This window comes from Oryza glaberrima, chromosome 4, assembly GCF_000147395.1.
Source record: "Oryza glaberrima chromosome 4, OglaRS2, whole genome shotgun sequence".
NCBI lineage: Eukaryota > Viridiplantae > Streptophyta > Magnoliopsida > Poales > Poaceae > Oryza > Oryza glaberrima.
The window spans coordinates 25,066,349-25,091,722 of NC_068329.1; the positions used below are offsets into that span (position 1 = coordinate 25,066,349).

Below are 25,374 nucleotides of genomic sequence, written 5' to 3' on the forward strand. Positions count from 1 at the left end.
AATTAACATTATTCCGTGGTAGCAATGCAGAAACAAGAGTATACTACCTCTATCACAAAATATAAATACCTATTATAAAATGAAACACATCTAATTACTATGAATCCAAATAGATTTCTGCATTTATAGATTTATAGTAATAAGATATGCTCCATTCAATATTATAGCCAGAGTGTGAGTTCTTCTTCCGTTTTAAAATATTGCTACCTAATACTCTGTCTAAATTTATTAGATTAAGAAATATCTCATTGAGGACTAGTAGCAATATATTGAAGGGGGGAAAGTAGATACTCACACTGTTACTACACAAAATAGGCTCACTCTTCCTACAACGGGACATGCGTTATTTGATTATTTCTCTCTTCGCCGTTCTGAACACATTAAATTCTTCTAATGATGGCCGTATCTCGTGAGCGTAGGGTCGCTCAACCAGTGCCTCGCTAATCCTAGACATGCCCAACGATGCGCAGTATATCAACCACAGAGAGAGGGAGTAGTATAAACCTACACCCCCTCTAGCGTTGAGAGAGAGAGAGAGAGAGAGAGAGAGAGAGAGAGGATGTTTTGAGAGAGCACAGCTAGAAGCTTGGCTTCTCGCAACAAGTGCTGCATCTCTAGTGAGCGAGTGAGTGAGAGAGACAGCCTTGGCCTTGGCGTTGGTGGTGTAGCTCCAGCCTCCAAGCATCCATCCATGCTTATTACATAAGTCAGACAGGGAGGGAGGACCGGAAGGAGGAGGAGAGAAAAAGCGAAGCTTTGGTTCTTTCTTTGCACCACCGGTTGCCTCCGTTGATCTCCTTGTCGATCGCCGGAAGCAAACCGTTGTTGGTGATGGGCAGCGGCGGCGGTGGCTGCGGCAGGAACGGCGCTGTGAGGCAGTACATCAGGTCCAAGGTGCCGAGGCTGAGGTGGACCGGGGAGCTCCACTGCAGCTTCGTCCAAGCCATCGAATTCCTCGGTGGCCAAGACAGTGCGTTTCTTCTTCTTGCTCCTGGCTACGTCCTCTTCATGCACGGCGTTTCATCGTGTATTTGTTTTTCTTTTCTCTGTGTGCATTCGTTGGTAGACTATTTTTCACCCTCTCCAGTCCATGCCTGCATTCCATAGCTATTTATTTCCAGGGATTGCTCTTCTTTCAGTTGTGACAGCCATGTTTTATGTTTCCCTCGGTTGTTAGTTTCTTTGATGTCGTCCTAGCTATAGCTTGTTCATGTTGATGTCTTCTTTTTTTCATGAGAGAACAACTTTCTCACAGTATCTTGAATTGTTTTCTGCCTTTCTGTTGCTTGTTACTCTTCGTCCTTTAGGAGTTTAGTATTTTTTTTTCCTAGCGATCTCTTCGTCAGGCTAACTTGTAAACTTGCTGGTTTGAATTGCAGAGGCTACACCTAAGCTCATTCTTCAGCTCATGGGGGTGAAGGGGCTGACCATATCTCATGTCAAGAGCCACCTCCAGGTTCTTATCCCTTCAGTCTCCTGCAGCCTTCTCTCTCTCTCTCTCCCAGAGAGCATGCAAATACAGAAATTTTGATTTTGTCCATTTATCCTTTTGAAACAGATGTACAGATGCTCCAGGCTCGGCTCCCATGGCACGGGAAGGAGATCAGGTGAGAGATGATTGTTTTTCTTCCATCATTACGTTATTTGGTTCTTCATCCTCCCAAAGTCAGAGGTTTTAATTTGCCTCCCTGTTCCCTGGGGATACGAGATGATAGTAGTTGTGGCAGCAGTAGTTGTTTTTCTAGTGTTATTATGTCAACGCTTTTTGTTGTTTAGTTGGAGTACATTGGTTATAATATTCAGAGGAAAAAGAAGGCTCATGTCCACAGTAGAATGACCATCCAGTTTATTATTATTATTTTTTAACCAAATAGATGCCTTGTTGTTTGTGTGAGCTATTTTTCGGTGTTAATTATGTGGGGGCATCTCTAAACTCCCCTTGCCACATGCCTACTGCGCCATGCAACTAACCAGTCTTACCTTCTCATGGAGTCATGGGGTACCTTCATCATGCAAATCCTCTGTTCAAAAAGATAGGAAGATAGCTAGATATATGAGAAAAAGAAATTGTTGTTGCACACTTTAGATGTTGCTAATGGAAAGCCAAACCCCTTTCTTTCATTGTACCATCAGAGATGCAACCACAGCTGCAAAGGAAGCACTCATGTGGTGCTGATGAGCAAGTCCCCAGAGAATTCCTGTGCCCCCCTCTGAAAAGGTTTGGGCCTCAACTTTCCCAACTTTGAATTGTGTTCAAGTTAAAGACAAGCTTTTTGAAGGCCTAATCTTGACACAAAGTCACCTTTTCCCCTTGGGTGTCCATTTACTCTCTTTTTTGGGGTCTTTGGATGAACAGGACCAGGATGGGGACAGAAGCCACATACAAAGGCATGCAAGGAAGCCAAGGAATCAGTGAGATGAGGACTACTGGCACCCAGTACTGCATTGATGATTACATGCAAGCCATGGCAATGGAGAGGAGAATAAAGGAGGAGGGCCTCAGATGGCAGAGGGATGCTGCTGCTGCTGCTGCTGCAGATGGTGGTGCTGCTGCTTCCAACCTCCAAACCGTGGGATGTTCGGTGCAAGAATCTGACCCCTTTAAGGTACATCAGCTGAAAAGAAAAGTTAAAAGAAACATTGGGAAAACTTAATCAAAAGTATCACATTCTCTTGGAATATTAACTGGTTTCACACGCTGACTTACTCATTCTATTCAACCATTTATAAATGGATCTACTGCAATTTAGCTAAGCTCTTACGTACACATTGCATTTGTCAATTTGCCATGCAATATATTAGATTTTTATATATATCTGTAGGGCCCACTTGTCATACATGGATTTGGTCAAGGCGGCAACAAAGTAGTTTGTAAAAAATATTTTTTATTGGGCTGTGCATGTTGTATTGTCTTGACCATACCTATATTTTCTATGTTCCTGATTTTGAATAACTTAGGTTGTTTGACTACTGTACAATCCGTATCCTGCTGCATTTTTAGAATTGTCAGTAAATGTTTGTTCCCTTTATCTTACTACATGTGCAAAACCCAGATAAGCTCATGAATACTTGTAGTAGTAATTTCAGAAGGACAAGGATGCACATGCACTGATATGAGAAGACTGCGAATATAGTCCTTAAAAGTTGAAACCCCCTGTCTTTAACAGTGATGACCCAAATAACTCCAGGCATTTACCTCACATCGCAGTAGTGATTTGTCATTTGTGGTAGTAGCGTTCTGCAGCCTTCAATTGAAAGCCTTCCATGTTGCACCCAGTAGAATTCATGCTGATAAAAGTGCAGACAGAATTAACCCAATTAAGACTTCACTGTGGTTTACCTGAGTCTGAAAAAACTGCTTATATCCTACGGCTTCTGGAACGCATCAATAGCGTAGATGTTGTACGTTACGGCACAGATCTGCCGATCCTTGTGATTTTACTGCAGCAAGGAAAACGATTTTCAGCAGGGTCAAGTCCTGGTAAAAGTTGCACGTTCAAGGAAATAAATTTGATAGTTACTGCATGCGTACTTCTCCTTAGACCATACTGTCATCAATGCCCATTATCCTAAGACCATTTTTTGTCATCAATGAAGGAATTTAATCCATCTAAACTGTTGCTTTCATTGGTGTCGTGCAGATCATCAAACCAGAAGTGCACCATCTTGGTCCCGTGTTGAAGCTGCAATGCTCCAAGGTGGAGAACAGTGGATTCATCTCCAGCAGCACCGGCACGGCTGCAAGGGATCAACCGGAGCCGCCGCCGCTGGAGAAATGTTCGCTGTCACTCTCCCTCGGTCCAGACCCCAAATGCATGCCGGCAATCGCCTCGTCGCCGAGCGAAAGCAGCTGCATCCTCTCGTCGTCGTCCAGGAGCTTCAGCGACTGCTCCGGGAACTCAGGTTGTCTTGTTGCCCCGGGTGTGAACTTGGAACTCTCCATGTCCATCTGTGGATCTTAGACCTTGGTTCCAGTAATCCAGTTTTTGTACATCAGTCAGTCTCACATGTCGGTTTTGAACTTTTAATCACCTGCTTCAGTGTTGATACGGTGATACCCTGATCATGTTAGGAAGTTAGCCAATTGCAAGATGTCAGTGTAGGGCCTTGAGTATGCAGTGCAATGATCCTAAATCCTAATTAGCAGTCCACCTCCAGTACGTGTATACAGTATAAGTGGCAAAGTTCTCTAGCTCCATCCAGAGTATCACTGTCGTACTGTTGCTTTCAGGCTTCAGCACCAAAGAACAGAAAAAAGAAAGGCGAGATTCTTGCCGCCTCACAACATCTTTTCCTTTGCCTCCTTTTGTTGATCATGTCAAAGATGGCTTTCCAGAGTAGGGCTCGGCCAATGGTAACATCAAAGTTCTCTTTGTGGATCACATAACTTAGCCAAGTCTAGGGAGAGGATACCTTGTTATTCCTTGGCTCTTTGCAAGTAGTCAAAAGGAAATAAAAGGAGAATATATACAGGAAACCTCACAAGTCCATGTACTAGTAGAGTGCTGCTGCCCATAATGTTGTTCCTAGTTCCTACCACTGACTTTGACAGCTCCTGCAGCTGTGAGAATACCCTGAACAAAGGAGATTCTCTTTTTCCAAAAATCGCCCCTGCATTTCTCCCTTCTGAGCCAGCTCCTCCTTGAGAGCATCCAAAGAAAACATATGGCGATTTTTGGAGGCTACAACAACCTCCTCTTGTTGGTGCCCTCCTCACATTGAGCTACTACTACATGCAGAGCATGCCTCATGCAAGCAGGGTCTCCAGCTGACCTGAGATGCCATGATCACTCCAACAGTCCTACTGCAACAGAACATGCCGGAGGCACAGGTGCAGGAATGATGAACAATCTTTGACCATTCTAGCCTTCACAGAAACATCTTGGTTATCAAGTATTTTCTCTTTGATCTCCCATTGCAAGCTGCAGCACTGCTTTATTGATTGGAGAAGAGTGTGATTGATTGGAGAAGAGAAACAGTCAAGGCATGTACTAGCCGCCGTAGGCGCGCGCGTGTGCAGAGCGTGTAGACACGGAGATTGGATAGAAAGGTGCAAAAGCTAGTCACACAGGACCACTGGCTTGCTGGTCAAAAGAGTAGACAAAACTGAACTATTACTACAAAATACTAGTAGTGTGTAGGGAAAAATGGATGAAACTAAAAGGTGGTAGAGTACTACTGTACTAGCAAGGAAATAACATCATTAGCTTTTGTATTCTTTTCAAAGCTTAAAATCCATTTCCACTACCCAAAAGTGTGAAATTGACAGAGTTTCAGCCGAAGTACGAAGTATTACCATGATGAGGCTGGGGTAAGCTGCATCGCAGGGGGGAGAAGTACGGTGGACGAAGCAAAAGCTATCACAGGTTTCCTTCGCTGCCTGCCTCTCGAGGATCAGCATCATGCAATGCTTTGTGAACTGGCCATTACTAAGATAAAGTTGTGGGAACGATAGCAGGGTCATCATATCCCAACAAGCTTTCTGGGCTTTGACAATGAAGGGCACTGAAAAGGTGACAAGAAGCTAAACTCCAAGAACAGGAAAGAATTCTGGGCTTTTAGCACTGACCTTCCCAAAGCGATCTGTCTTACTGAATGCCATATCATAATGGTTGGGCAATCATATTTGTTAGGATCAATTTGTTCTCCTAACCATATCTTGATTGTAGTAGAAATCAGTAATCCTCTGGAAAAGGCAGATTTATCTGCTACAGCTCGCATCCGTAGTAGTGCGTAGAGAACTTGAAAACTTCAGCAACATTTCACTTCACTGTTGCTTCTGTGCCGCACATGAAAATGTACACTATTCAGAGCGTTAGGCACAACGTATGATGCTTAATATGCAGAGAATTGTAGCGTGTTTAATGGGGCCATCTGAATACCTGACCGAAGCAAGTTCCGTCATTTCTCATCATGGATGAGTGGAAACTGGAAAGACATAGCCTTAGTCCTGCAGGCAAATATTGACATATTTGTTGTTTTCTCCATGGAGTTTTTCGACTTTGCTGCTTGGATTCTTCAGTCATTCAACCTGTAAATACCTTGTTAAACTTGAAGTACAAGGTGGAGGCAATGCCACCCCATGAGATTTGAGATCCACTAGTGGCACTGAATTTCCACCAGCTGATTATGCAGAAGCTGCCGCCATTTTGGAAATGCTTCATGCATCAAAACTTACAGATATCAGTCAGCATCATCATCATTCTTTTGTGCTACCTTTGCTCTGGATCTGTGTTAACGACCAAATTTAGTAATATCAGCATCGGAAAAGGAGATTAGATCGAGGTGGAGTCGAAGGCGGAGATTGATCCGAGAATAGAGCAAGAATCAGCTAAAGTCCAGATCGGCTATGATTAGGATCGGCTGGGTCTGAGTCGGACTAGGTAAGCCGATGCAGCCGATTCTGACAGTATAATTTGGTGTATGACATCGGGTTGAATTGAGGTGCTTCAAGATGATTGCCGCACATGTATAGAGTCCTGAGAAGGCAATTGTATCTATTAATTAAAATGTTTTATGTAACTTCCTTAGAGATATGTTTGGGTAAAAGTCTGCCGCAAAGACTTATGGTATCTTAAAGTTTGTTAGAGATAGTGGTCGTGTCCGGTATGGACATATCTTGTAATTCTCGGGTATAAATAGACCCCGAGCCCTATGTAATTTTTACCACATACGTTCAATACAATTTCGGCGCATCGCCACCTTTTTGCTTTAGTTTTGTTTCGATGAGTTCTTACTTTCGGGTTGAGCTGCATCGGTTTCGATCTTCAACAAGAGGTAAAACTTGTTATGACGACTTGTGTTCTCGAGATTAGTGCTTCCATCTTTATGACACTCTAATCTTGTCTATATAATTCGTCGAGTTATCATATATCTTACATAATCTTTGGCAATATCGTCATCTAACCTACAATCGGCTAACATCTGTTAATAGAAGGTAGCCGATTAGGTTAAATGCGACGTTGTCCTAGATTATATAAAATATCTACCACTTTATGAAACATCCAGCGGCTTGATTGTCTAGATATTGTTCTTCTTTTCATATTTGATCCTGCATCAGTTGAGTTTGATCTATTAAGTCGTGCTTAGAATATCAATCTCTAGCCTGTCCTCTGGTTGCCGATTAGGGTAGTATCGGAGTTTCAGCCGATCTTATCTGATTTAACCATATTTGATCTATGTGCTTTAGTGACATGTTAAATCCGCCCTTTATGTCAAGATCTTATTGCATTTAAGTATTTTAAGATTTTGTTTGGTATATTATATTTGTTTTGATATCTTTATATAAAGTAGTATCGGAGTATTAGCCGATACATGCTAGATCTATCTGATCGGCTATGCTATAAATATATATAATCCTGTTATTAATATAGATTTCGATCTAAGTGATTTATACTGTCTCCGCATGGTGACCGATCTATCCCAATCACTTGATTTAAGTATATATTAATATAAGAACTATATATCGTTAATATCTATAGCCGATCGAATAGATTTAGTTCCTTACTATCTATTTATAACTGCCGATCGATTCATAAATGACATCGGCTCAAAGATAAATGATATGTCATCGGCACCTAGCCGATCGGCTATCATTTACAGATTTAACCACGAATTATTTGTCTCTATTTCTTGTTGATTACAGGATTAAATCAACTGGCACGCTCATACATTCGAAGGCGAGCTTTGGACCTGCACTGGAGTTAAGCAGATCCCCAGGCCTCGTGTTTTCTGTCAACAATCTCTCTTTCATTCATGTACCTCAAAACTTTAGCCATGGTTAAAACTTATGATCACCCTTAAAGAATAGCTTTGCCGTAATAACAATATCGCAAAGGTAACTCAACTAAGATGATACTACTAATTAAATGTATGTCCGCAATAATTACGACATGTGAGCTCTACTTTGCTAGAGGTGAAGCATGGCACTGAAGGAAATTCGACTAGCAATGGTAGTGCATAGTTTCTCCTGCTTTAGTTAATTTACATGGAACACATGCACATATCACAGCATACAGACGCAAATGCTTTACGTATAGACAATGATGTTGTCATAATTTACACAAGAGATGTGCACAAAGTCTAATCCTGACCTGTTAATTCTGAGCTGAAGGACTCTGAAGTGGGCCGGCCGGCGTGATGCATAGATGATGGATGGAACTGACAACACTGAAGAATGAAAGTTGCCACTTACTACAGAAAGAGAGGACAATCAGAAGCTCGTTTGCTAAACGACATTAGGGTGTGTTCTCTAGTCTGGCAGTTGTAAAAGACAAGGCAACAGTGCCAAAAGGTACCAGCTAGCTTGCAAAAGCTGAAGAACCATGCAGCTGAACGTCATTTCCTAATACAATTAGCACGCCATTTGCAGATCATGATGGAATTATCTGTCCGGTTCAGAACATTTACAGAGCTCAGTAATTACCAATTCCCTTACAACAAAGCAAGCGCAGTTTACACCTTGATGACACAGATAGCACAGCAGCAGAAAGGCAAGTTTTTCGTAACAAACACTTACGGTTCACACATGTTTTCAGAATGTTATTTTTTGTTATCACGAGGTTTGGGACTTCAGTGGTGCGCCAGTTTTTATCATAAGATTCTGGAAGGTTATTCGAGACATAATCAACAGACTAAGCTGCACAATCAAGCCATAGCATTTTTGCAAACAAACAATTTGCCATGCTATGGAACAAAATCTACCAAGCCATAGTATTTTACCATTGAATGAAATGAGTTGGGGAGTTGAGGAAGCTAAGTTTGATGGAGAACATCAACATGACCTGGTAGAGATCAAATCAAGCTATAACATTTTGCATCTAAAACTATTAATCTTCTAACTTACAAGGACAGGTGAGTATCACCACATTGCTAACTCCACGTTTGTAGAATCTTTACTGTTCCCTCGAAATCATTGTGGGGCTACAAACATGCCTACTGTTGTAAATTCAGACACTACATGGCTACATGCTACTCTAAACATGCCTATCTGCTGTAAAAACAGCAATTAACCAATATGAAAATGCAGGATGTAACTGCAATTCTGAAACCAATGGCATGGGACTGCATATTCATTCTTCCCTTCAGTAGAAACATCAAGATAAACCACTGATATTCTACTGACAAAATTTGCAGCCTCGTTCTATTGCATTTATTCTTAATTGCAATACCAACACTCCAACAGACGCCAGTTATACAGGTTAAGAAAGAACCATAGACAATATACAGGCTAACATAAACAACAACCAATGTATCACAAATCAACCCACAACCCTAGATGCCTTAACAATAAAAGTATAGAACAACCAGACATGCTCTGCATCATTCACAGTTTCACACCTCTCTGCATTAATACAGCATTTATATAGCATCATAACATTGAGCTTGAAGTTCCAAATGGAGGTATAAACTTTTAATCATTCTCAATACACATCTAGATATCCATAAGCCGACATTATCAAGCTAGCTAATCCAACAGATTCTTACTCTCAAGTTTCATTCAGATAAAACCCATGCAGATATAAATCCCTAAAAACAACTGCTAACCTCAACCCAGTAGATTGGATTCATTGGAACATATGCAGCTAATACAGTTAATTGTTCGGAATTAAAAGCTCAGGTTAGGCGCGTATGTCGTCAGCGCTTGCCTCCCCACGACCGCCGCTCCGGCCATGAGCCCCCCGACGGAGCTGCCGACGATCGCCGCCCGCGGGCCGGCAGCCGCGCGGTAGAGCGCGCCGGTACCGATCCCGGCGGCGACGGTGTTGGCCCAGCCGTCGGCGTCGCGGAGGCCCCCCACGGTGCTCTCGATCCCCACGAAGAGCAGCGCGACGACGCCGAGCCGGTTGCCGTTCGCGCGCCCGAGGGAGCCGCACTGGTTGAGGACGCGGCTGCCCTCGCAGCTTCATCGACTCGCCGCGCTCCGCCTCCTCCGCCGCGCGCTTCAGCCCCGCGGCCGCCCCCGCCGCCCGGCCGACGAGGTAGCCGCAGCCGGTGTAGAACGTGAGGTCCTCGCCACAGGTGCGGCGGCTGCGGAGCGCCTCCTCGTGGAACAGGAACTCCGGCGAGGTCGGCAGGTCGTAGAGCTCGCGGAACGAGATGGTGAGGCCCTCCGGCTGGTCCGGCTTGTACGTGCGCCGGGACGGCCGGCGATCGCCGTAGGCGGGCTGATCGGCGGCAGCCATGGCGGCGAGAGGTGGGTCGGTTTGGGGTTTCGTAGACAGTAGGCTTGGGCCTTGTTCATCTTATTACTACGTACCTTGTTATGTGGGCCTTGTGTGATAATGGACTTTTAGGCCCATACAGATCCAATTCAGCCAAACCTGTCCATTTGGCAATTTCTGCAACCTCCTAATAACTTACTCAGTACCAAAAATTGTGAATTACTAATTTAGCTTTTGTAATTGATAAATTAAATTGTTTTTATCTCCTTGTGAATAATTTGGTGTGGATCTAGCTGTAGTGGTAGATTGCTACTAGAAGGTTAATTTCTACATCTCATATCACTGTCGACGAAAATATACGACGTTGATGTGCTCAACCAAAAAGGCCATCCCATGTCGCATTCTTCACAGCACCAAAGTAACATTCTGGTCTAGGATACAAGTCTTTAATTGTTTATCTAGTACAGAGCCTAGAAAGCTAACCACATGTCCACATCCACTTCAACTTTGAAGCGGTGCCTGCCGGCCTAAAAAAGGTTCAGCAAATAATTTAATTCATGGGTACAGAATAGGGCAACGATGGACCATACTACAGTACCAAATTATTCCTGCCAATGCTAATCCAGAATCAAAATATCTAAGCATAGCAAGTACCACTCGTGACCCCTTTTTAATCACCCTTGTGATCAGCAAGAACGCATACAAAAACCATCAGCTCGATCTTCACAAAAGGTGTGTGCAATTTCTTTGGAGTATGACCTTATGGCCATTGGCCAAGCATCGCAACCACCATGGCGTATCATAGTATTCATATGTGCGTTTCTGCTCACCAATCGCACAATTCTTGATTACTTTCGTCTACGTAACACGATGTTTTTGTTTTCACGTGAAGATTAGTTATTACGATGCATTGGACCGATCAGATCGAATCAGATCGTGCCGACAATTAGTTTTCGTGGCGTGCAAAGATTCGGAGTTCAGATTATTGGTGAGCAATGTTGAATTTGGCCAGGAGGATGGGAGCAAATTGGGCGCCACCATGACCGTGCGTTCTGACAAGGTCTAATCATGGTACTAACAATGAACAAATTGGGTTAATTTGTGCCTGGATTCTCGCTGATTCCGTGTGCATATTGTTGGCACCTGTACGACGCGTCCAATCAGCTTACCACGCGATTAATTATCTCTTTTAATTATACTCTTGTCGTGTTTGCAGCATCAGGAGTACTAGGGAGCATATTTTTCTAGTACAAATCAAGCTAGTACTGCAACTATCCAACCATGTAGAGACATTGGTGCGATGCTATCTAAATCTGAAAGTGTGAAATTGAGTAACAAATAGTACATATGAATTTGAGCACAAACTGAACATATTTGTTCTTTGTGAGAAAGGAACATATATATATCGGTTGCATTCACATCAGAATGGTTAGCGAAAAGCTTAACAAGGATCACGAAATTAGTGATGGGAGTAGGTATGTAAAATCAATCAGCAGCTGCTCAGTTAAGTTGTTTAGTACAGAAGTGGATACTGGATCTTTTATGAGGTACTACCACTATTACTTTTTCTTTGAGAGGATGTCACTAATATTTGTGCGATCTTGAAGAATGATATAAATGAATGATAATATATACCAGGCAGTTGTACCGTACACAATGATTTGGTATCATATATAGAGTGGCTATCATTTGGAAATGAGGATTACCGAGAAACACTAGTACTATATATTAGTACGCTCAGTAGACGTACATACTAATTAGAGCTGTAAAGGCACACCTACGTACGTGCATAGAAGAACTACCCTAAATCCTAATAAGAACATTAAGAACATAAGAAAATTGGCGACTGGGAATCACAAGGTTTTAGTAATGGACATCTCTACTGTCCACCTACGCCCTACGGTTTGGTTAAGTTTACCATATCGATGGTCTACTTGCAATTTTCTACTAGAAATTAAGGAATAACATGTACGTGGCTCAACCAGGGAACATACGAACTCCATATATATAAAGAGCCATGCTATATATGGCTACTTGGGCATTGGCAAAGAAGGCAATTTCAGGTCTACACGATAAAAGATCAGGCTAGCTAGCAAATCAAGTAGCTGAAGTATCTAGCTAGAGGGCTAGAACTTGGAGATGGAGAAAGAAGAAGAGGACATGGTTTGGTATTGTTTCGGCTCATGTCGTTCACACAGATGTGAGCCGAACCAATATCACTCATGTATTCTTCATTCAGAGAACTTCTGTCTGAATTCAAGCATGTTAGCTTTGAGCGATTCATTGTATGCGCTGGTAAGTGCTATAAGCTTTTTTGGTAAGTTTTAGATCTGGTGTTCAATGATTCTTTGAGGAGAAAGCACTTTTAAATAGAGATTATTTGAAGGAAAAGGTATGCATGTCTACAGTTTGAGCATAAGAGAAGCTAATCTCGCAAAAGAAGAGAAACCAATCTTTCTGATTTCTGAGGATTATAGATCCACTTGTCATATACTCTTGTTCTACTCTGAGATTTCATGGAGGTTGAAGAGGTTCATATATGTATGGAAAATATATGTGACTTCTTTATGATAAGTTTATGACAGATAACCAAGAATGCTTATGAATTAAAGAAGGTGGTTTAGCATTTCTATCAGCAGCGCAGCAGTAATTTTCTCTACAGTATATGTAATGATTTGGAGTTTTGGATGTCAGAGATTGTGTAACTCCGGTAGTTTTTGAGGTTTAGGGCTATGAAGACAAACCCGGCCTTGAATGTTCATATGTTCATTTCAAGCACTGCATATTTGTTCAATAAAATACAGAGTAGGTCTTATATAAACAGCAGCTTGAACTTGAACGCATTCTTTTCTCAATAAGAAAGTGTAAACTCCCGGCCATTCTTGGATGCCATATCTACCTTTTTATATTTGATCTAATGTTATTTACGGTATTTCTACAATGAATTCCAAATTTGGTACCTAGGACCTTCAACATCAGTTTGTTTACAGCTCCAATGAGAATTAATTCTTGTTTCACTTTCACCCCAGATGTGCTAGGAGAAAGAGAACCAATTTACAGGTATAAAAGTTTGTTTCTTCCATGACTTGTCACCTTCTTTTAGGAGTACAAAAATTACAGGCAGTATGTTTCAACGGAGTTACTAGCTCGATCGTGACTCCGATTCGGTGATTCCTGATTACCAACAGATTCAGAAAGGTGATTTCAAAAGTTTAGTCAAGATCTCTCATGGACGCTAACTCATCCTGTCATCCAGCTGTCCATAGATAAACACTGATGTACTCTGCCTCGCTATTCCCAAGTCTGATCCAATTACACATTGTCAAGCTACTACCTGGGATGCCCTTTTGGAGTTTAGTGGCTGTCAATTATACACATCATAAACCCAGTGCCATAGATTTGCTTATATTAACAAACCTGCTTGCATTTCCACGTAGTTTGCATGCGCCGTGCATCCTTCTGACTCGTCACCGGCGCATGTGTTGGTCATTACAAATTATCAGGTTTATACTTGTCATATGACACATGCCTCATGTTAGAACCATGACATGGGACTTTTCTATCTCTACACGCTATTGTTTGGTGTTCACGCTTCCATCAGCACAGTTTTTTAAGCACTGGGAGTCATCAGAAAGATGAACAGCTTTCAGGCGCTCAGAATGATCCACACTTGAAATTCAGACAGCACTACAGTAACAACAGAAAGTCACAACTCTCCTGCGTAACACAACACATTACTCAATCACAGCTTTGATTTACCAGGCCATGTCTCAGATTACAGCTATACAATAGTAACATGCATTCCCAGTCACGTCAATTTTTTTTTCCTTTTAATTGGATGTTTGAAGTTCATTCCTAGCCTCGTATTTTCAACAAAACCACTATTCTATCAAGTGAAAACTCCATACAATGCTCAAACTCTAAAGATCACTATTACTTCAGGAAAGTTCATACAAGGAACTACTGTCTTCAGGTAAGTTCATGCTCTGCGATGGTAGCAGACTAGCAGTGTGTTCCTCCTTTCCGAAATGAAAGGAAACGAGAAGCCTCAGCAGCGTGCTCTAGTGATGCATATTCAGAAACAGACAATTGTACAAACATACCTGTGTCACCGAGGGTGCAAAATGTGAACTGATTGAGCAGACCAAAGGGATGCACCTCTTCTTACTAGCAGTACAATCAAAGGCAGAACATGCTGTCATCAAATTGTTGTAAAAGGCAAGCTAGCCACAGAAGATAAAGGGGATACTTGAGCTTTGGTTAAAAACGATTTCCCATTAGAAATAGAAGCAGCCCATATCTTTGTTGATCATCAAGGAATGATACTCATTGTAGTTAAGATACCCCCAGAAACGATAAAGACCAATCTCCCCATATTTCGAAGACTTCAAATGCAAAATATACAAATCTTTGATATTACCCTCAAACTTCGTTCTAATAGCGTCCACCTGTTTTGAAAAAGTAGAAAGTGATTAAAAGAACGTGATATATAGAACCTACTGGTAGATGATAGGAAGAAATGGTAAGTCTCTGTTGCGCTGCAACTTTCAGTAGCATATCTCAGCAAGACAGCTACCAGCGATAGAACAAATCAGCTACTATGTGAACGAAATAGCGAAGTATACATGCAGCATGACGAAACAGTAAGGTCCAATATTACTGGATGTGGGCACTTAAGGATGTCAGATGTTAACGAATAGGATAAATTACTGGATTCAGAACTATATTTCAACATTTTAAGGATGTTAAATCGAAAAAAATAAAAAATGATGACAGTCCATTCGTGTATCATTTGATAAATCTTCGCTCTTCATACATTTTGTCAAAGTGCAGATTACTTGCCAGAATACAATTCAGTAGTTAAGCAAATCAAATATCAAAGCACATAGTCCAAATATTCTTTCATCTCTGCATTTGAAATATAGAGAATACCTGAGAGAAATTTATAAGAGAATCCAGATTAAGTTGTTTTACTGTTGACTCAGAAATGTAATTGAGGCTCTTAAAACATGACCGCAACTCCAAAGCTTGTTGTAGAATGCTATTAATTATGGCAGCGATTGGTTTTGTTTCAGCAGATAAGAAACATCTGAACATTAGAATAACGACCAATTAGAATAACCTGTAAGTTTTGTGCATCAGAAAAATAATCTTTCCATAACACAAAAGGTCTTACATGTGAAGCGCATCAGTAACATAACATAGATGCACATACTCGAGATCCAGCATATCTCTCACCTAATCAATAATTGAAGATCATCAATCCACTAGTTTCCTTCCAGCAGAAGTAAAATTATGATATAAAAAACATGTTACAGGACAAAATCATCACAGGACAGTGTAGCAATCATTTTATGTTTAATATGGAAACAGCTTTAGTATCGTATTTACAGGAATGTATACCTGATGTTGAAGTGAATGTTGAAAACGGCGCCATGATATATCAGACAAATGGCAATGGAGATACTGTTGTAGTGTTGATAGAAAGTGATAAACTTGATGTCTGAATAAACATAAAAGAGTTGTTAATGCCAAGAAACATACTGATAAAAACCAAATATTCCAGAGATATTTGACACAGTGATGACTATCAACGGAAGAGTAAAGATGAATTGGAACCTACCAGGCAACAGAAAAGTTGGTTTGTTAATCTGCAATAGTTAGAACAGTTCTAGTGCTCCCAAAAAGACCACTAATTATAATATCATGCAGCTTTGACCCCTAGTTTATATTGTCATACATCTACAAAACCTAGTGATATTACAATGCTATGGTAGTGCTTTTTGACAAAAAATATGCACTTCTTAATTTCATATCTGTAATATGAACATTCAAAGTATGAACTTAGACAGCCAAAGCTAAATATGTTTGGCCTTATATTTCTTTTACTGGAAGTACGTCATTCAGTGTTCAAAAAATTGCTGATTGGTGGATGTTTTGAACATTTGATTACTCAAATAAAAATAGTGTTCTCGTGGATAGAGTCTACCTATTGAGAACTCCAATGCTCCCAAAAGGCCTGGTGCTCTCATGCTTTGAACATACAAAGTGTTATCTAGTAATTTTTAGTTTGGAAAAAAACGGAGGTGTGCAAAATGATGGTATTTACAAACATGCCAAAATTCGTCTCAACAATCTTGATAGAATAAAAGTGCTGGTTCAGGCAATTTTTATGTACAATGTGTTCTGAATCGAAATTTTGCATAACTCTATGATCCGCGATGCCACACATATCTCTTTATTTTTGGATTGTCTATATACCATTTGATAGAATACTCCCCTAGAAATCTTGCAGATTCTGGACCACCCGACTGCTTTAAGAATCGTGCAAAGCAACTAAACCCTACAAAAACTCATCATCCCCTTTTTCCCGACTCCCCTCACGCCGCTGCCACTAACCAGGGCGAGTTCGCGACCCATCCCGTATTGACCGTGCCGCCGCCCGGCCTCACCGGTTGGCTAGAAGGCGTCAACGGCGCTGCCCTGGCTGGCCTCCTCCCCCTCCCTCTCCTCTCCTTTTCCTCAAGCCACTGGCGGTGAGCTGCCCTCACGCCATCATCTTCCTCGTCTCCAGCAGCTCCCCGCCACCAGATTTGCCACCACCGGCCACCTCTCCTAACCAGTCCTGTCTTTCCCCCACCGCTCGCTTACGACCCCATGGCTTCAGCGGCGCCGCCGCCCTATGTCACAAAAGCTCCCAGATCAATGTGACGAGGAACAGGATCGAGGAAAGCGGGACGCTACTTTTTTGATGTTTTAACATGGGGGGAACGAGATTATTCCCGCGTTCCCGGGACGAGGAAGTTGGCATAGTTCCACGTTCCCGGTGACTTAGCTGCAGCCGCCTCACCACCCGCCCAATCCACCACCCACCGCTGAGCTGCCGCCTCCCACGGCCATCTCTCTAAAGCCGAAGAACTCCCCCCACCCTTCTCCCACCCTAACCCCAACTCCCGGACCCTAATCCATAGGTCCCCACTGAAGTTTGGGGGTGCTGCCGGCACCGGAGAAGAAGATGAGGTCGCCGGAGCTGAAGAAGGGCAGGAGCACGAATCACAAAGTACATCCGATGGCCCAAAATCTGCATGATTTGAAGGCAGATTTTCTGGCGAATGACATTTAGTAATTCCCTTTTTTTTTACACACAAATGACAATTTGATAGCACTTATGTGCGCTGGGAGCACAGGAGACCAGTCTTTTGGAAGCACTATAATTGTTCTCCATCAAACACCACTTATTCACTTATTTGTCACTTTGAACTGTGTATTTGCTAATTCTAATGCTTGGAAATGTTATGCTGTAGAAACACACAGTTTTGAAATAAAACTGCAGTGAATGCTTTACAAAAAAACTACATTACTCTGTCAAATTTAGCTCTTTCAAGTATCATGTTGGAAGTAGGTTTGACTTTGATAAGCTAATGCTAAACATGCTGAATAAATAATTTATATAAAATATTTAAAATAATTACTTTTGTTATGGGCCTTATGGCATGTAAAGTAAATGCCTAAATACTGCAAGTTCGATAAAATCCCAGAAACTTAAAGTTTTAACAACATAACAAACAGTTCAGGATTTTGAATAGAACACGCATTGAGTTTGTAATATTTCAGTGAGTGGTGCCAATTGCCAAATTGTTTATAGGAATGTACGGTTGGACGCCACAAAATTGTAGGAAGACTTTTTGATATTGGTACCTCAGTTTCATCACAGAACTCAATTCCTTTAAAACATCAGGTCTATTATGGCTGGAACGACTGATTAACTGTGTTAACTCCTGAAATCAGTTTGCACAAGACAATCTTAGCATATATAACAAATGTATTACATGAAAAAAAAAGGGGATCTCATGCAAATCTATATGTACTGCATCTATTAAGAGAACAAACAAAGTATCATTTATAATCCATTCAACTACTGATATTTAATAAATGCTAGTTCACTATCACTTAATACAGCACTACAGGTACTATATAATGGCTTCTGTCAAGAAGTGGGGAAAAGGTTCTGGGATTTACATCCAAATGAAAAGGTGCTATAAGAAAACATTGAAGGAGAAAAGTACCTTCAGAAATCGCCACACTTCAGTCAGAGAAAACACTGCATGCCTAACCTGAACAAGATACCGAAATATTTCAGCATATGTTTTAAGTGCCTCCTCTGTAATGACGATGTTCACTGGCCAATCAACTTTATAGCCCAATAAGATGTCGTCCAGCACATCAAGACCTGGCAGTGAAAACTTGGGCAGTTAATAATCTGAGCAATCAAGCACCAAGGAACTGTAGCCCAAGATAATCCAAGATGAAATCATTATTACCACATGTAGAGGCTTTAAGAGAAACAACTGGTTGCTCATTCATATATACAAACAACCTTTCCTTATAAGGGTCAGAATCGCATGAAGACCTCTGCAAAGCCAAGTCAAGAAGCCCTTGGATCTCTGCTCTTTTGTGCTCAGACTTGACAAAGGACCACTTCTGCACAGAGGAAGTTCAAAATTGCAAGGACTTTCTGGTGCTGATAAACATGAGTACATGACCAATTGTCTAAAACACAATGGTTGGAGAATGATACCTTTTTATAAATAGAAACAATAAAAGAATCTGCCCAATCAGCCAGTTCCATAAAATGGTAACGTCGCAGTGCTTGTAAGTGTCCACAAAGATCAAAACCATCCTCAAGCAACTTCATCGTGAAGCTGCTTACATATTTATATCTTGTACAGTTAAGGATCAGGAGGAAAAACCCATAGAAACTCTTTAGCTCTCTTTGACTTTAGTACATTCTAATCCTCTGGAAATATTCTTTAATATAATTATAACCTTGGGGATTCCTCTACTATTTTCCAACAAAAAAATCTGAAAGAACTTTCCACTGAAATTTAATGGTTCGAGTTTTAGAGTCCGTAGATCATGTTTTCCAACACTAACTAAACTGCACTAGCATTTTATCACATCCTTCATATGGGTTGTTTCCATATGTGAACCCACAATTGGTAAACAAGACAAATGGGCTAGCAAAACATACTGGTTATGTAATAAACTGTGACCAGACCAAATTAGACAAGAAAGAGAGAATATTAGCAGGCCTCTGGAGTTTTCCTTCAAAATGCATTTATAGCATCATGCAATACCAAAAATTTCACAAGAAAATGAGGTACCAAAACGCTAGAACAAGGAAAAATATAGTTCAAAACTATAATAAATTAAAACAAGAAAAAAATAATGCCCAGACTTGAAAAGAATACCAGCAGCAATATACCAAGATAAAATTGTAGGAAAACCACAAGGATACTGCAGCAAAACTTCTTGTATAATGCACTTGTCAATAGCTATATCAAGTGGCATATCAGATGATGAAGTGGTATCTCCAGCTATTTCCATTGATTTAGCAGTGTACTCTAATGATTTCTCCCAGAATGCCCCACCCGAAGGATTTTCTAGAAGATTTGTTTGTGCTGAGATGTCTCCTGGGGAAGTAAGATAAGCATGACTTGTTGTCTTCGATTGAAGAAGCTTGCTGGAACAATCAAACTGTTTAGAAGCCTGAGCATTGGACTGTACAGCCATTGCAGATCTGACTTCAAACTCATCAAGGGAAGAAGTACTTCTCCCACAATATGCTTCACATGGATTAGTTACTGACTCAAAATTAAAGCCAATAAGTGCTCGGTTCTTCCTATTTCCATGCAAGTCATGCTCCGTATGACAAGAAACCGCATTCTTCAGTATTGGATTAATGCTAAAATTGTAAGGAATGTTAGTATTCCATGGTTGCTTTATATTGCTAGATTTTTCATCGTTATCCCTATTTGGCAGTCTAGGAGACCCTGATTCAGAGTGTCGACAAACAACATTGGCATGTGATACTTGCTCTGCACCTTTATCTCCTGTATATAAGAACTCTTCAGCCAAACTCATTTTTCCAGAGGACATATCGAATGAATTCTTCAAGAAACTGTCGAATGGCCAAAATTCACTGTATTGATTGTCCAGTTCCAAAGCATCACAGACCACGTCGTGTTCTATACTCTGCGAGTCCATAGGAACATGTCCATAACTCAAGTCGTCCTTTTTCTTGTTCTCATTGATAGGGCTAGCAGGATTAATCCCATCAGAAACAGAACAGGTTTCATACGAAAGTAACTTTGTGGTTACAGATGAGCATTTTGCTTCACCTGAACTTGCACGGTACGATGAGAACATCGAGCTAGGCATATTATCACAAGCAGTATCAATCTCATCTTCAATATCATCAATAGAACTATATGATGAAGATGATTCCGATGATTCTAATGCATCCACTTTATCTGAATATTCTTGTGATGTTGAAGAAGCATCATTATCTTTAAGCTCTGCAACCCTAACATTACAGAGGACAAGAAAAAAAGACAAATCAGACTACAAGAAGTGTGGTACAGACTTATGATCTCCTATGTCTAGTTGTTTGCAAGCATAGACATATCGAATAAAATATGCACAATGAACCACAGAAGAAATGAATGGAAGATGAATATTCAAAAACAGCTAGCCATTGCAATAAAGGTATATCCACAACATACATATTGCAAGCTGGTAGAGCATTTGTGCCATGATAGAATAGCTCCACATCTGAAACAGCTGTATCTAGAGGGCTTGTACTTATATGCAGAACATTCAGTGCCGCATCAAAAGGAATTACCTGAAAACCAGCCTTTTGTCAAATGAATAATTCAAAACATGGTTGTAAACAGAAGCAAAGGTAGCATGAAATGTCCATTTGAGGGAAAAGCTCAAGCTTTAGTGCTGACAGCAAAGTTTCAACATAAAATATGCAAGCCCTTTTAGGAAGCAAATGTTCTTGCTTCTCTTAGAGCAAAAGAGAGCCTCACATATATAATTAGTCAAATGCAGTAACTGAAAATAGACTGTAATTCAGTATGTGTAACTAGACCTCAACATTTGAGAAAAAGTGATGGAGCTTCTCTATCATTGACTTGTACATAGCATCTCTTTGACATATTACTGCTTCCACCCTACTTTTTGAGAAAGTGAATGAATTCATTGAAGACTCAATGGACGTATCAAACCATGGGAGAATTTCCTCCAGATGAATGATGTGACGAGATGCATGAGCATCTCCTCCAGTGTCAGAAAGATTACACGATTCTAGAAGCTTCATGAGCACTTGAAGTTGTTGTCCAGTGCGCAGAAGAGGACCACATACATCTTTTAGAAAGCATGGTGCAGATACATGATTTGCTCCCTGTTGACAATAACACATCATAAACGGAATTCAAGTCTAGTTCAAAGTTAGTAAGATTAAGGCTCCATTCTTTTCTAAAGTTTGAGCTGGCTACATACCTAGATTATCATGGGCATGCTTCCCAAGCCGCTAAATGGAGAGATTTAAAAAAAAAAACTTCTCATGTATAAAATAAATCCATTTATCAACTTTGAAATATTAAAAACTTAATTAATCAATCTCTAATAAGCCACCTCATTACTTGTGCAGCTGATCAGCTCGGCTGAACATCCGAAACAAACAGAGCCTAAATGATAGATAGTATATGAACAGACAATGGGCCATATACTAGGACTTTGGTGTTAAACATAAATTCTGTTGATTAAGGAGGAAATTTTACACAAATCTTACCTTTAAGGACAACAGGGTGAAATTATCTACTGGGTCTGAAGAACCTCCTTGAGTTCGCTTATTCTTAGCTTGAGTTATGAGAAATTCCTCATAAGGATCATCAACAGAAGCTCGGTAAATCCAGGACTTGATGAAATTACAATATGGCTCACAAGAACGAACAAAAAGATATTTTAGAAGTCCATAGTGAACGGAATCGGCATCCTAAAGTTCAAGAGAAACAATATCAGGAATGTTTCAACATTTGGCAAGAGCTATCTACAGAACAATGATATATGACTTATCCAAATTGAAAAATTCGTGACAGAGAAGCAAGACAATATTCATATCATTCTTGTCAAGTAAAGAATAGACTAGCATAAATAGCTGGCAGTATCTTTGAAAACTATTCTTGAATCAGGAGGTCTTCAGAGGCTCAGAGCTATATTATCAGAAGTGGAAATATAAGACAAGGGTGAAACCGTGAAAGAAACAGCTTTAAAGAGTTGATTTCCCCATCAGAACTCCCTTCTGAATCATAAAAACAAAAAAGCTTGAAAAAATAAGAAGTTTGCCTACCAGATTATATAATGGTATGTTTAGAAAGGACAACATCATATACACATGAATATATGTAATCTCAGCTACTGTACAGGTGGATACTGCCAGTATCAAAGAATATAAATATACTTGCAGTGAATCTGAAATACTCAGGTTAATTAACATATAAAAATCTATGACATCGTTAATAAGATATGCAAATCTAAGACATTAGCAAAAGTATAACTATAAAAGCCATCAAGTAGCAAAAGGTCAAGATATTCCTATAGAAGTTGTATGGTTAAAAATCATAAGATGATTGCTTACACGAAGATGGACATACAAATAGGAAAGCAAATCAGTGCTCCATGGGAAGTTCTCAAACCCCAAGTTAGAATCAGTTGTCAAACCCTCCTGGCACAACGAAAGACCTGCAAACTTCGGAAAGCATATATTTCCGAGGGACTTAATATGTCTTCTTAACTCCTCAGTGTGGAGATAAACTTCCAGAAGAGTGATTTCAGAATTAGAATTATAACTAGCTCCATCTGGGGTCATGGAAGGTATATCAGGTTGTCCCTCCAAACGCCTCAGCTTAATTGATGCTGGTAGAGTATTCAAGGAACAAAAATAACCTTCTAAAACCTTTTCAACTGCTGCAGCAAATGCTTGGTTCACTAAACTGTAAGGAGCAGGTTGTTCAGTTTCTTCGCTATCAGAAACTTCATGTTCATGTCCTTCTCTACCTCGACCATTCAATTCTCGACTTTGGAAAAGATAAAAATGCAGAAACTTGCACAGGAAGAGAACTGAAAGACCTGTAGTGCGTATAGATTTGAGAATATTCCCTACAGAGGTAGTACTGGATGAACGTGACCACACGTTTGCAACACGATGAGAAGTCCTATCAGCCGGACATGAGAAGAACAGCACAGAGAGCTCCTCAATCTCATCTAATGATGATTTGACACCATGCAGTGCATGCAAAGCCAAACGAACCAAAGAAGCATCCTGCAGAAGAAAGATGATCATCAGACTCATCACCAGTAGACAACTAGAGACAGTAAATAAAATGTCACAACTCAAGACTCAGCTTGTCATGATAAATGATGATCATTTCTCTGGTTAATCCCAACTACCTTTCTTCACATAATAAATCATCAGATCAACACGCTTACTTTAAAAAATCATGCAGATCTACTCAATTGGGTAGATCCCAAGACAAAGGGTACTTCTAATTTTTCACCATTTAGCTTTTTTTAGATAATTGAATGAATCCCGGCCTTTTCACCATTTAGCTACCAACCTACTGTCATTCCTAGCAACGAGTAGGATATTCCTGATGATCTCGTGCTACATTTCCTGCTAGTGATAAACACAATCAACAAACGCATCACAATTTGCATTTACAAGATACTCCATCCAAAGCATATCACACCTTACAGAAGTTGAAATGCAGCAAAAACCTCATTACTAGCTCAGCAATCTGAGCTCTACTCTGGCGAAAATACTCAAAACAACACTGAATCGAAGTGCATTGGTGGGTAATTTTTCACTCACCGGAACCGATGCGAGCTCGTAGATCGGATCCCCCCGGAGCCGCCCTCCAGGGTTGGCGGTACGGGCGGCACCGCCAGCCTGGGTGACGGACTCCCAGGTTGCCGGCGGCGTCCACGGGCCGACCACGCGGAGGGTGGCGAGCAGCGACGAGAGGCTGGAGGCCGCGGCCTCCATCCGGGGAACGGTAGTCAGCTAGGGTTTAGACCTCCAATGTCAGGCCTTATTCCGAACGCAATGAGAGGAGGAGCGGTGTTGTGCTGGTTGCAGCGAGCGGCAGTGAGGTACGGATCGCCGGAGACGTGGTGGCTGGCTGGCTGGCTCCGGCGAGAGGGTGGGAGTGGGAGGGAGGTCGCCGTCGCCGTCACCTGCCCGCGGTTTCGGAGAGAGCCGGCGGGAATTGAGCCGCGAGGGGAGCAGTCCGCAGGTGAGAGGGTGAGATCGATCGGACGGCTTCGGTGGTCTCGACCAACCGTCGGTTTGGGCTTTGTGGAATGGTGAACACAAACTATTTTCGGGCCAGGAAAAAGTGCACCGAAGGTCCCTCAACTTGTCAGCGAGATAAAAAACGTCCTCCAACTACAAAACCAGATGTGCGGGGTCCCTTAACTATACAAACCAGTCACCCGAGGTCCTTCGGCAGTTTTGATCCTAGCTTTAGTCTACGTGGCAGCTGAGTCAGCGTGGACCCCACATGGGCCCCACGTGTCAGCCAACCACTCTCTCTCTCCCCTCTTCTTTCCCATCTCTCTCTCACTTATCTCCTCTCGGGCAAGCCGAGGTGGGTGGGGAGGAGGTCGCCGGGGCGGCCGGCGACGCGGCAGCGGCAGCACGAGGCGACGTGCCCGGCGACAAGGTGGCGAGAGCCGGGACGGCGCCGCATCCACGACCGCCTACCGCTGTTCTCCTGCCGTCACCCGGAACTCCGACGTCGGCAAATTCTGACGACGCCCACTAGCTAGTCTGACCACCATGAGCATACTCCCTCGGGATTCCACGAGGTAGCAAGCAAGGACCTACTCCTCCTCCTCCTTCTCCTCCTCGTCACGGCGCTGGCGCCGGCTGCACGTGCATCACGCTCCAGTACATCTCCAACATCATCATCCACAACATCCACGTCCACGACTGCGTCCCCGCCGGCAACGCGAACGTGCGCGCCTCGCCGACGCACTACGGGTAGCGCACCCGCTCCGACGACGACGGCATCTCGCTCTACTCGGCGCGCGACGTGTGGGTGGACCACTGCGCGCTGTCGCGGTGCGCCGACGGGCTCATCAACGCCATCATGGGGTCGACGGCGATCACCATGTTGAACAGCTACTTCTCGCACCACAACGAGGTGATGCTGCTGGGGCACAACGACGAGTACCTGCCGGACTCGGCGATGCAGGTGACCATCGCGTTCAACCACTTCAGGATCCAGCTCGTGCAGCGGATGCCATTGTTTGCCGATGTTTGCCGTGTTCTTGGCTTGTTTTGCTTGTGAGTTGTGACAGC

General features: G+C 41.9%; 2 protein-coding genes and 1 pseudogene across 4 annotated transcripts; 1 reads left to right on the plus strand and 2 right to left on the minus strand.

The window, feature by feature from the left end:
- The first annotated feature begins 519 nt into the window (after positions 1-519).
- Positions 520-4,285, plus strand: LOC127769738 (myb family transcription factor MOF1). Its single transcript, XM_052295369.1, has 6 exons — positions 520-970; positions 1,380-1,456; positions 1,559-1,607; positions 2,134-2,218; positions 2,357-2,606; positions 3,642-4,285. Exons 1-6 carry the CDS (start codon positions 832-834, stop codon positions 3,960-3,962), a joined length of 921 nt encoding a protein of 306 aa, XP_052151329.1. The 5' UTR covers positions 520-831; the 3' UTR covers positions 3,963-4,285.
- A 5,057-nt stretch (positions 4,286-9,342) lies between these two features.
- On the minus strand, positions 9,343-10,310 carry LOC127771905 (mitochondrial import inner membrane translocase subunit TIM23-1-like; annotated as a pseudogene).
- A 1,919-nt stretch (positions 10,311-12,229) lies between these two features.
- LOC127770379 (uncharacterized) lies at positions 12,230-24,312 on the minus strand. Of its 3 annotated transcripts, none has more exons than XR_008016947.1 (15): positions 23,881-24,312; positions 22,648-23,331; positions 21,802-22,005; positions 21,100-21,411; positions 20,729-20,847; positions 19,462-20,529; positions 18,742-18,883; positions 18,485-18,644; positions 18,230-18,393; positions 17,862-17,941; positions 15,567-15,666; positions 15,340-15,401; positions 15,096-15,252; positions 14,267-14,611; positions 12,230-13,880 (listed from the first exon to the last, which is right to left on the minus strand). XR_008016947.1 is itself a non-coding variant. In XM_052296072.1 (14 exons), exons 1-14 carry the CDS (start codon positions 24,052-24,054, stop codon positions 14,441-14,443), a joined length of 3,597 nt encoding a protein of 1,198 aa, XP_052152032.1. In that variant the 5' UTR covers positions 24,055-24,312; the 3' UTR covers positions 13,898-14,440. The 3 variants fall into 3 exon arrangements, 1 of the variants encoding a protein (XP_052152032.1); XR_008016946.1 differs by lacking the exon at positions 12,230-13,880 and adding an exon at positions 13,898-14,182; XM_052296072.1 differs by lacking the exon at positions 12,230-13,880 and having other exon boundaries at positions 13,898-14,611.
- Between the last annotated feature and the right edge of the window lie 1,062 nt (positions 24,313-25,374).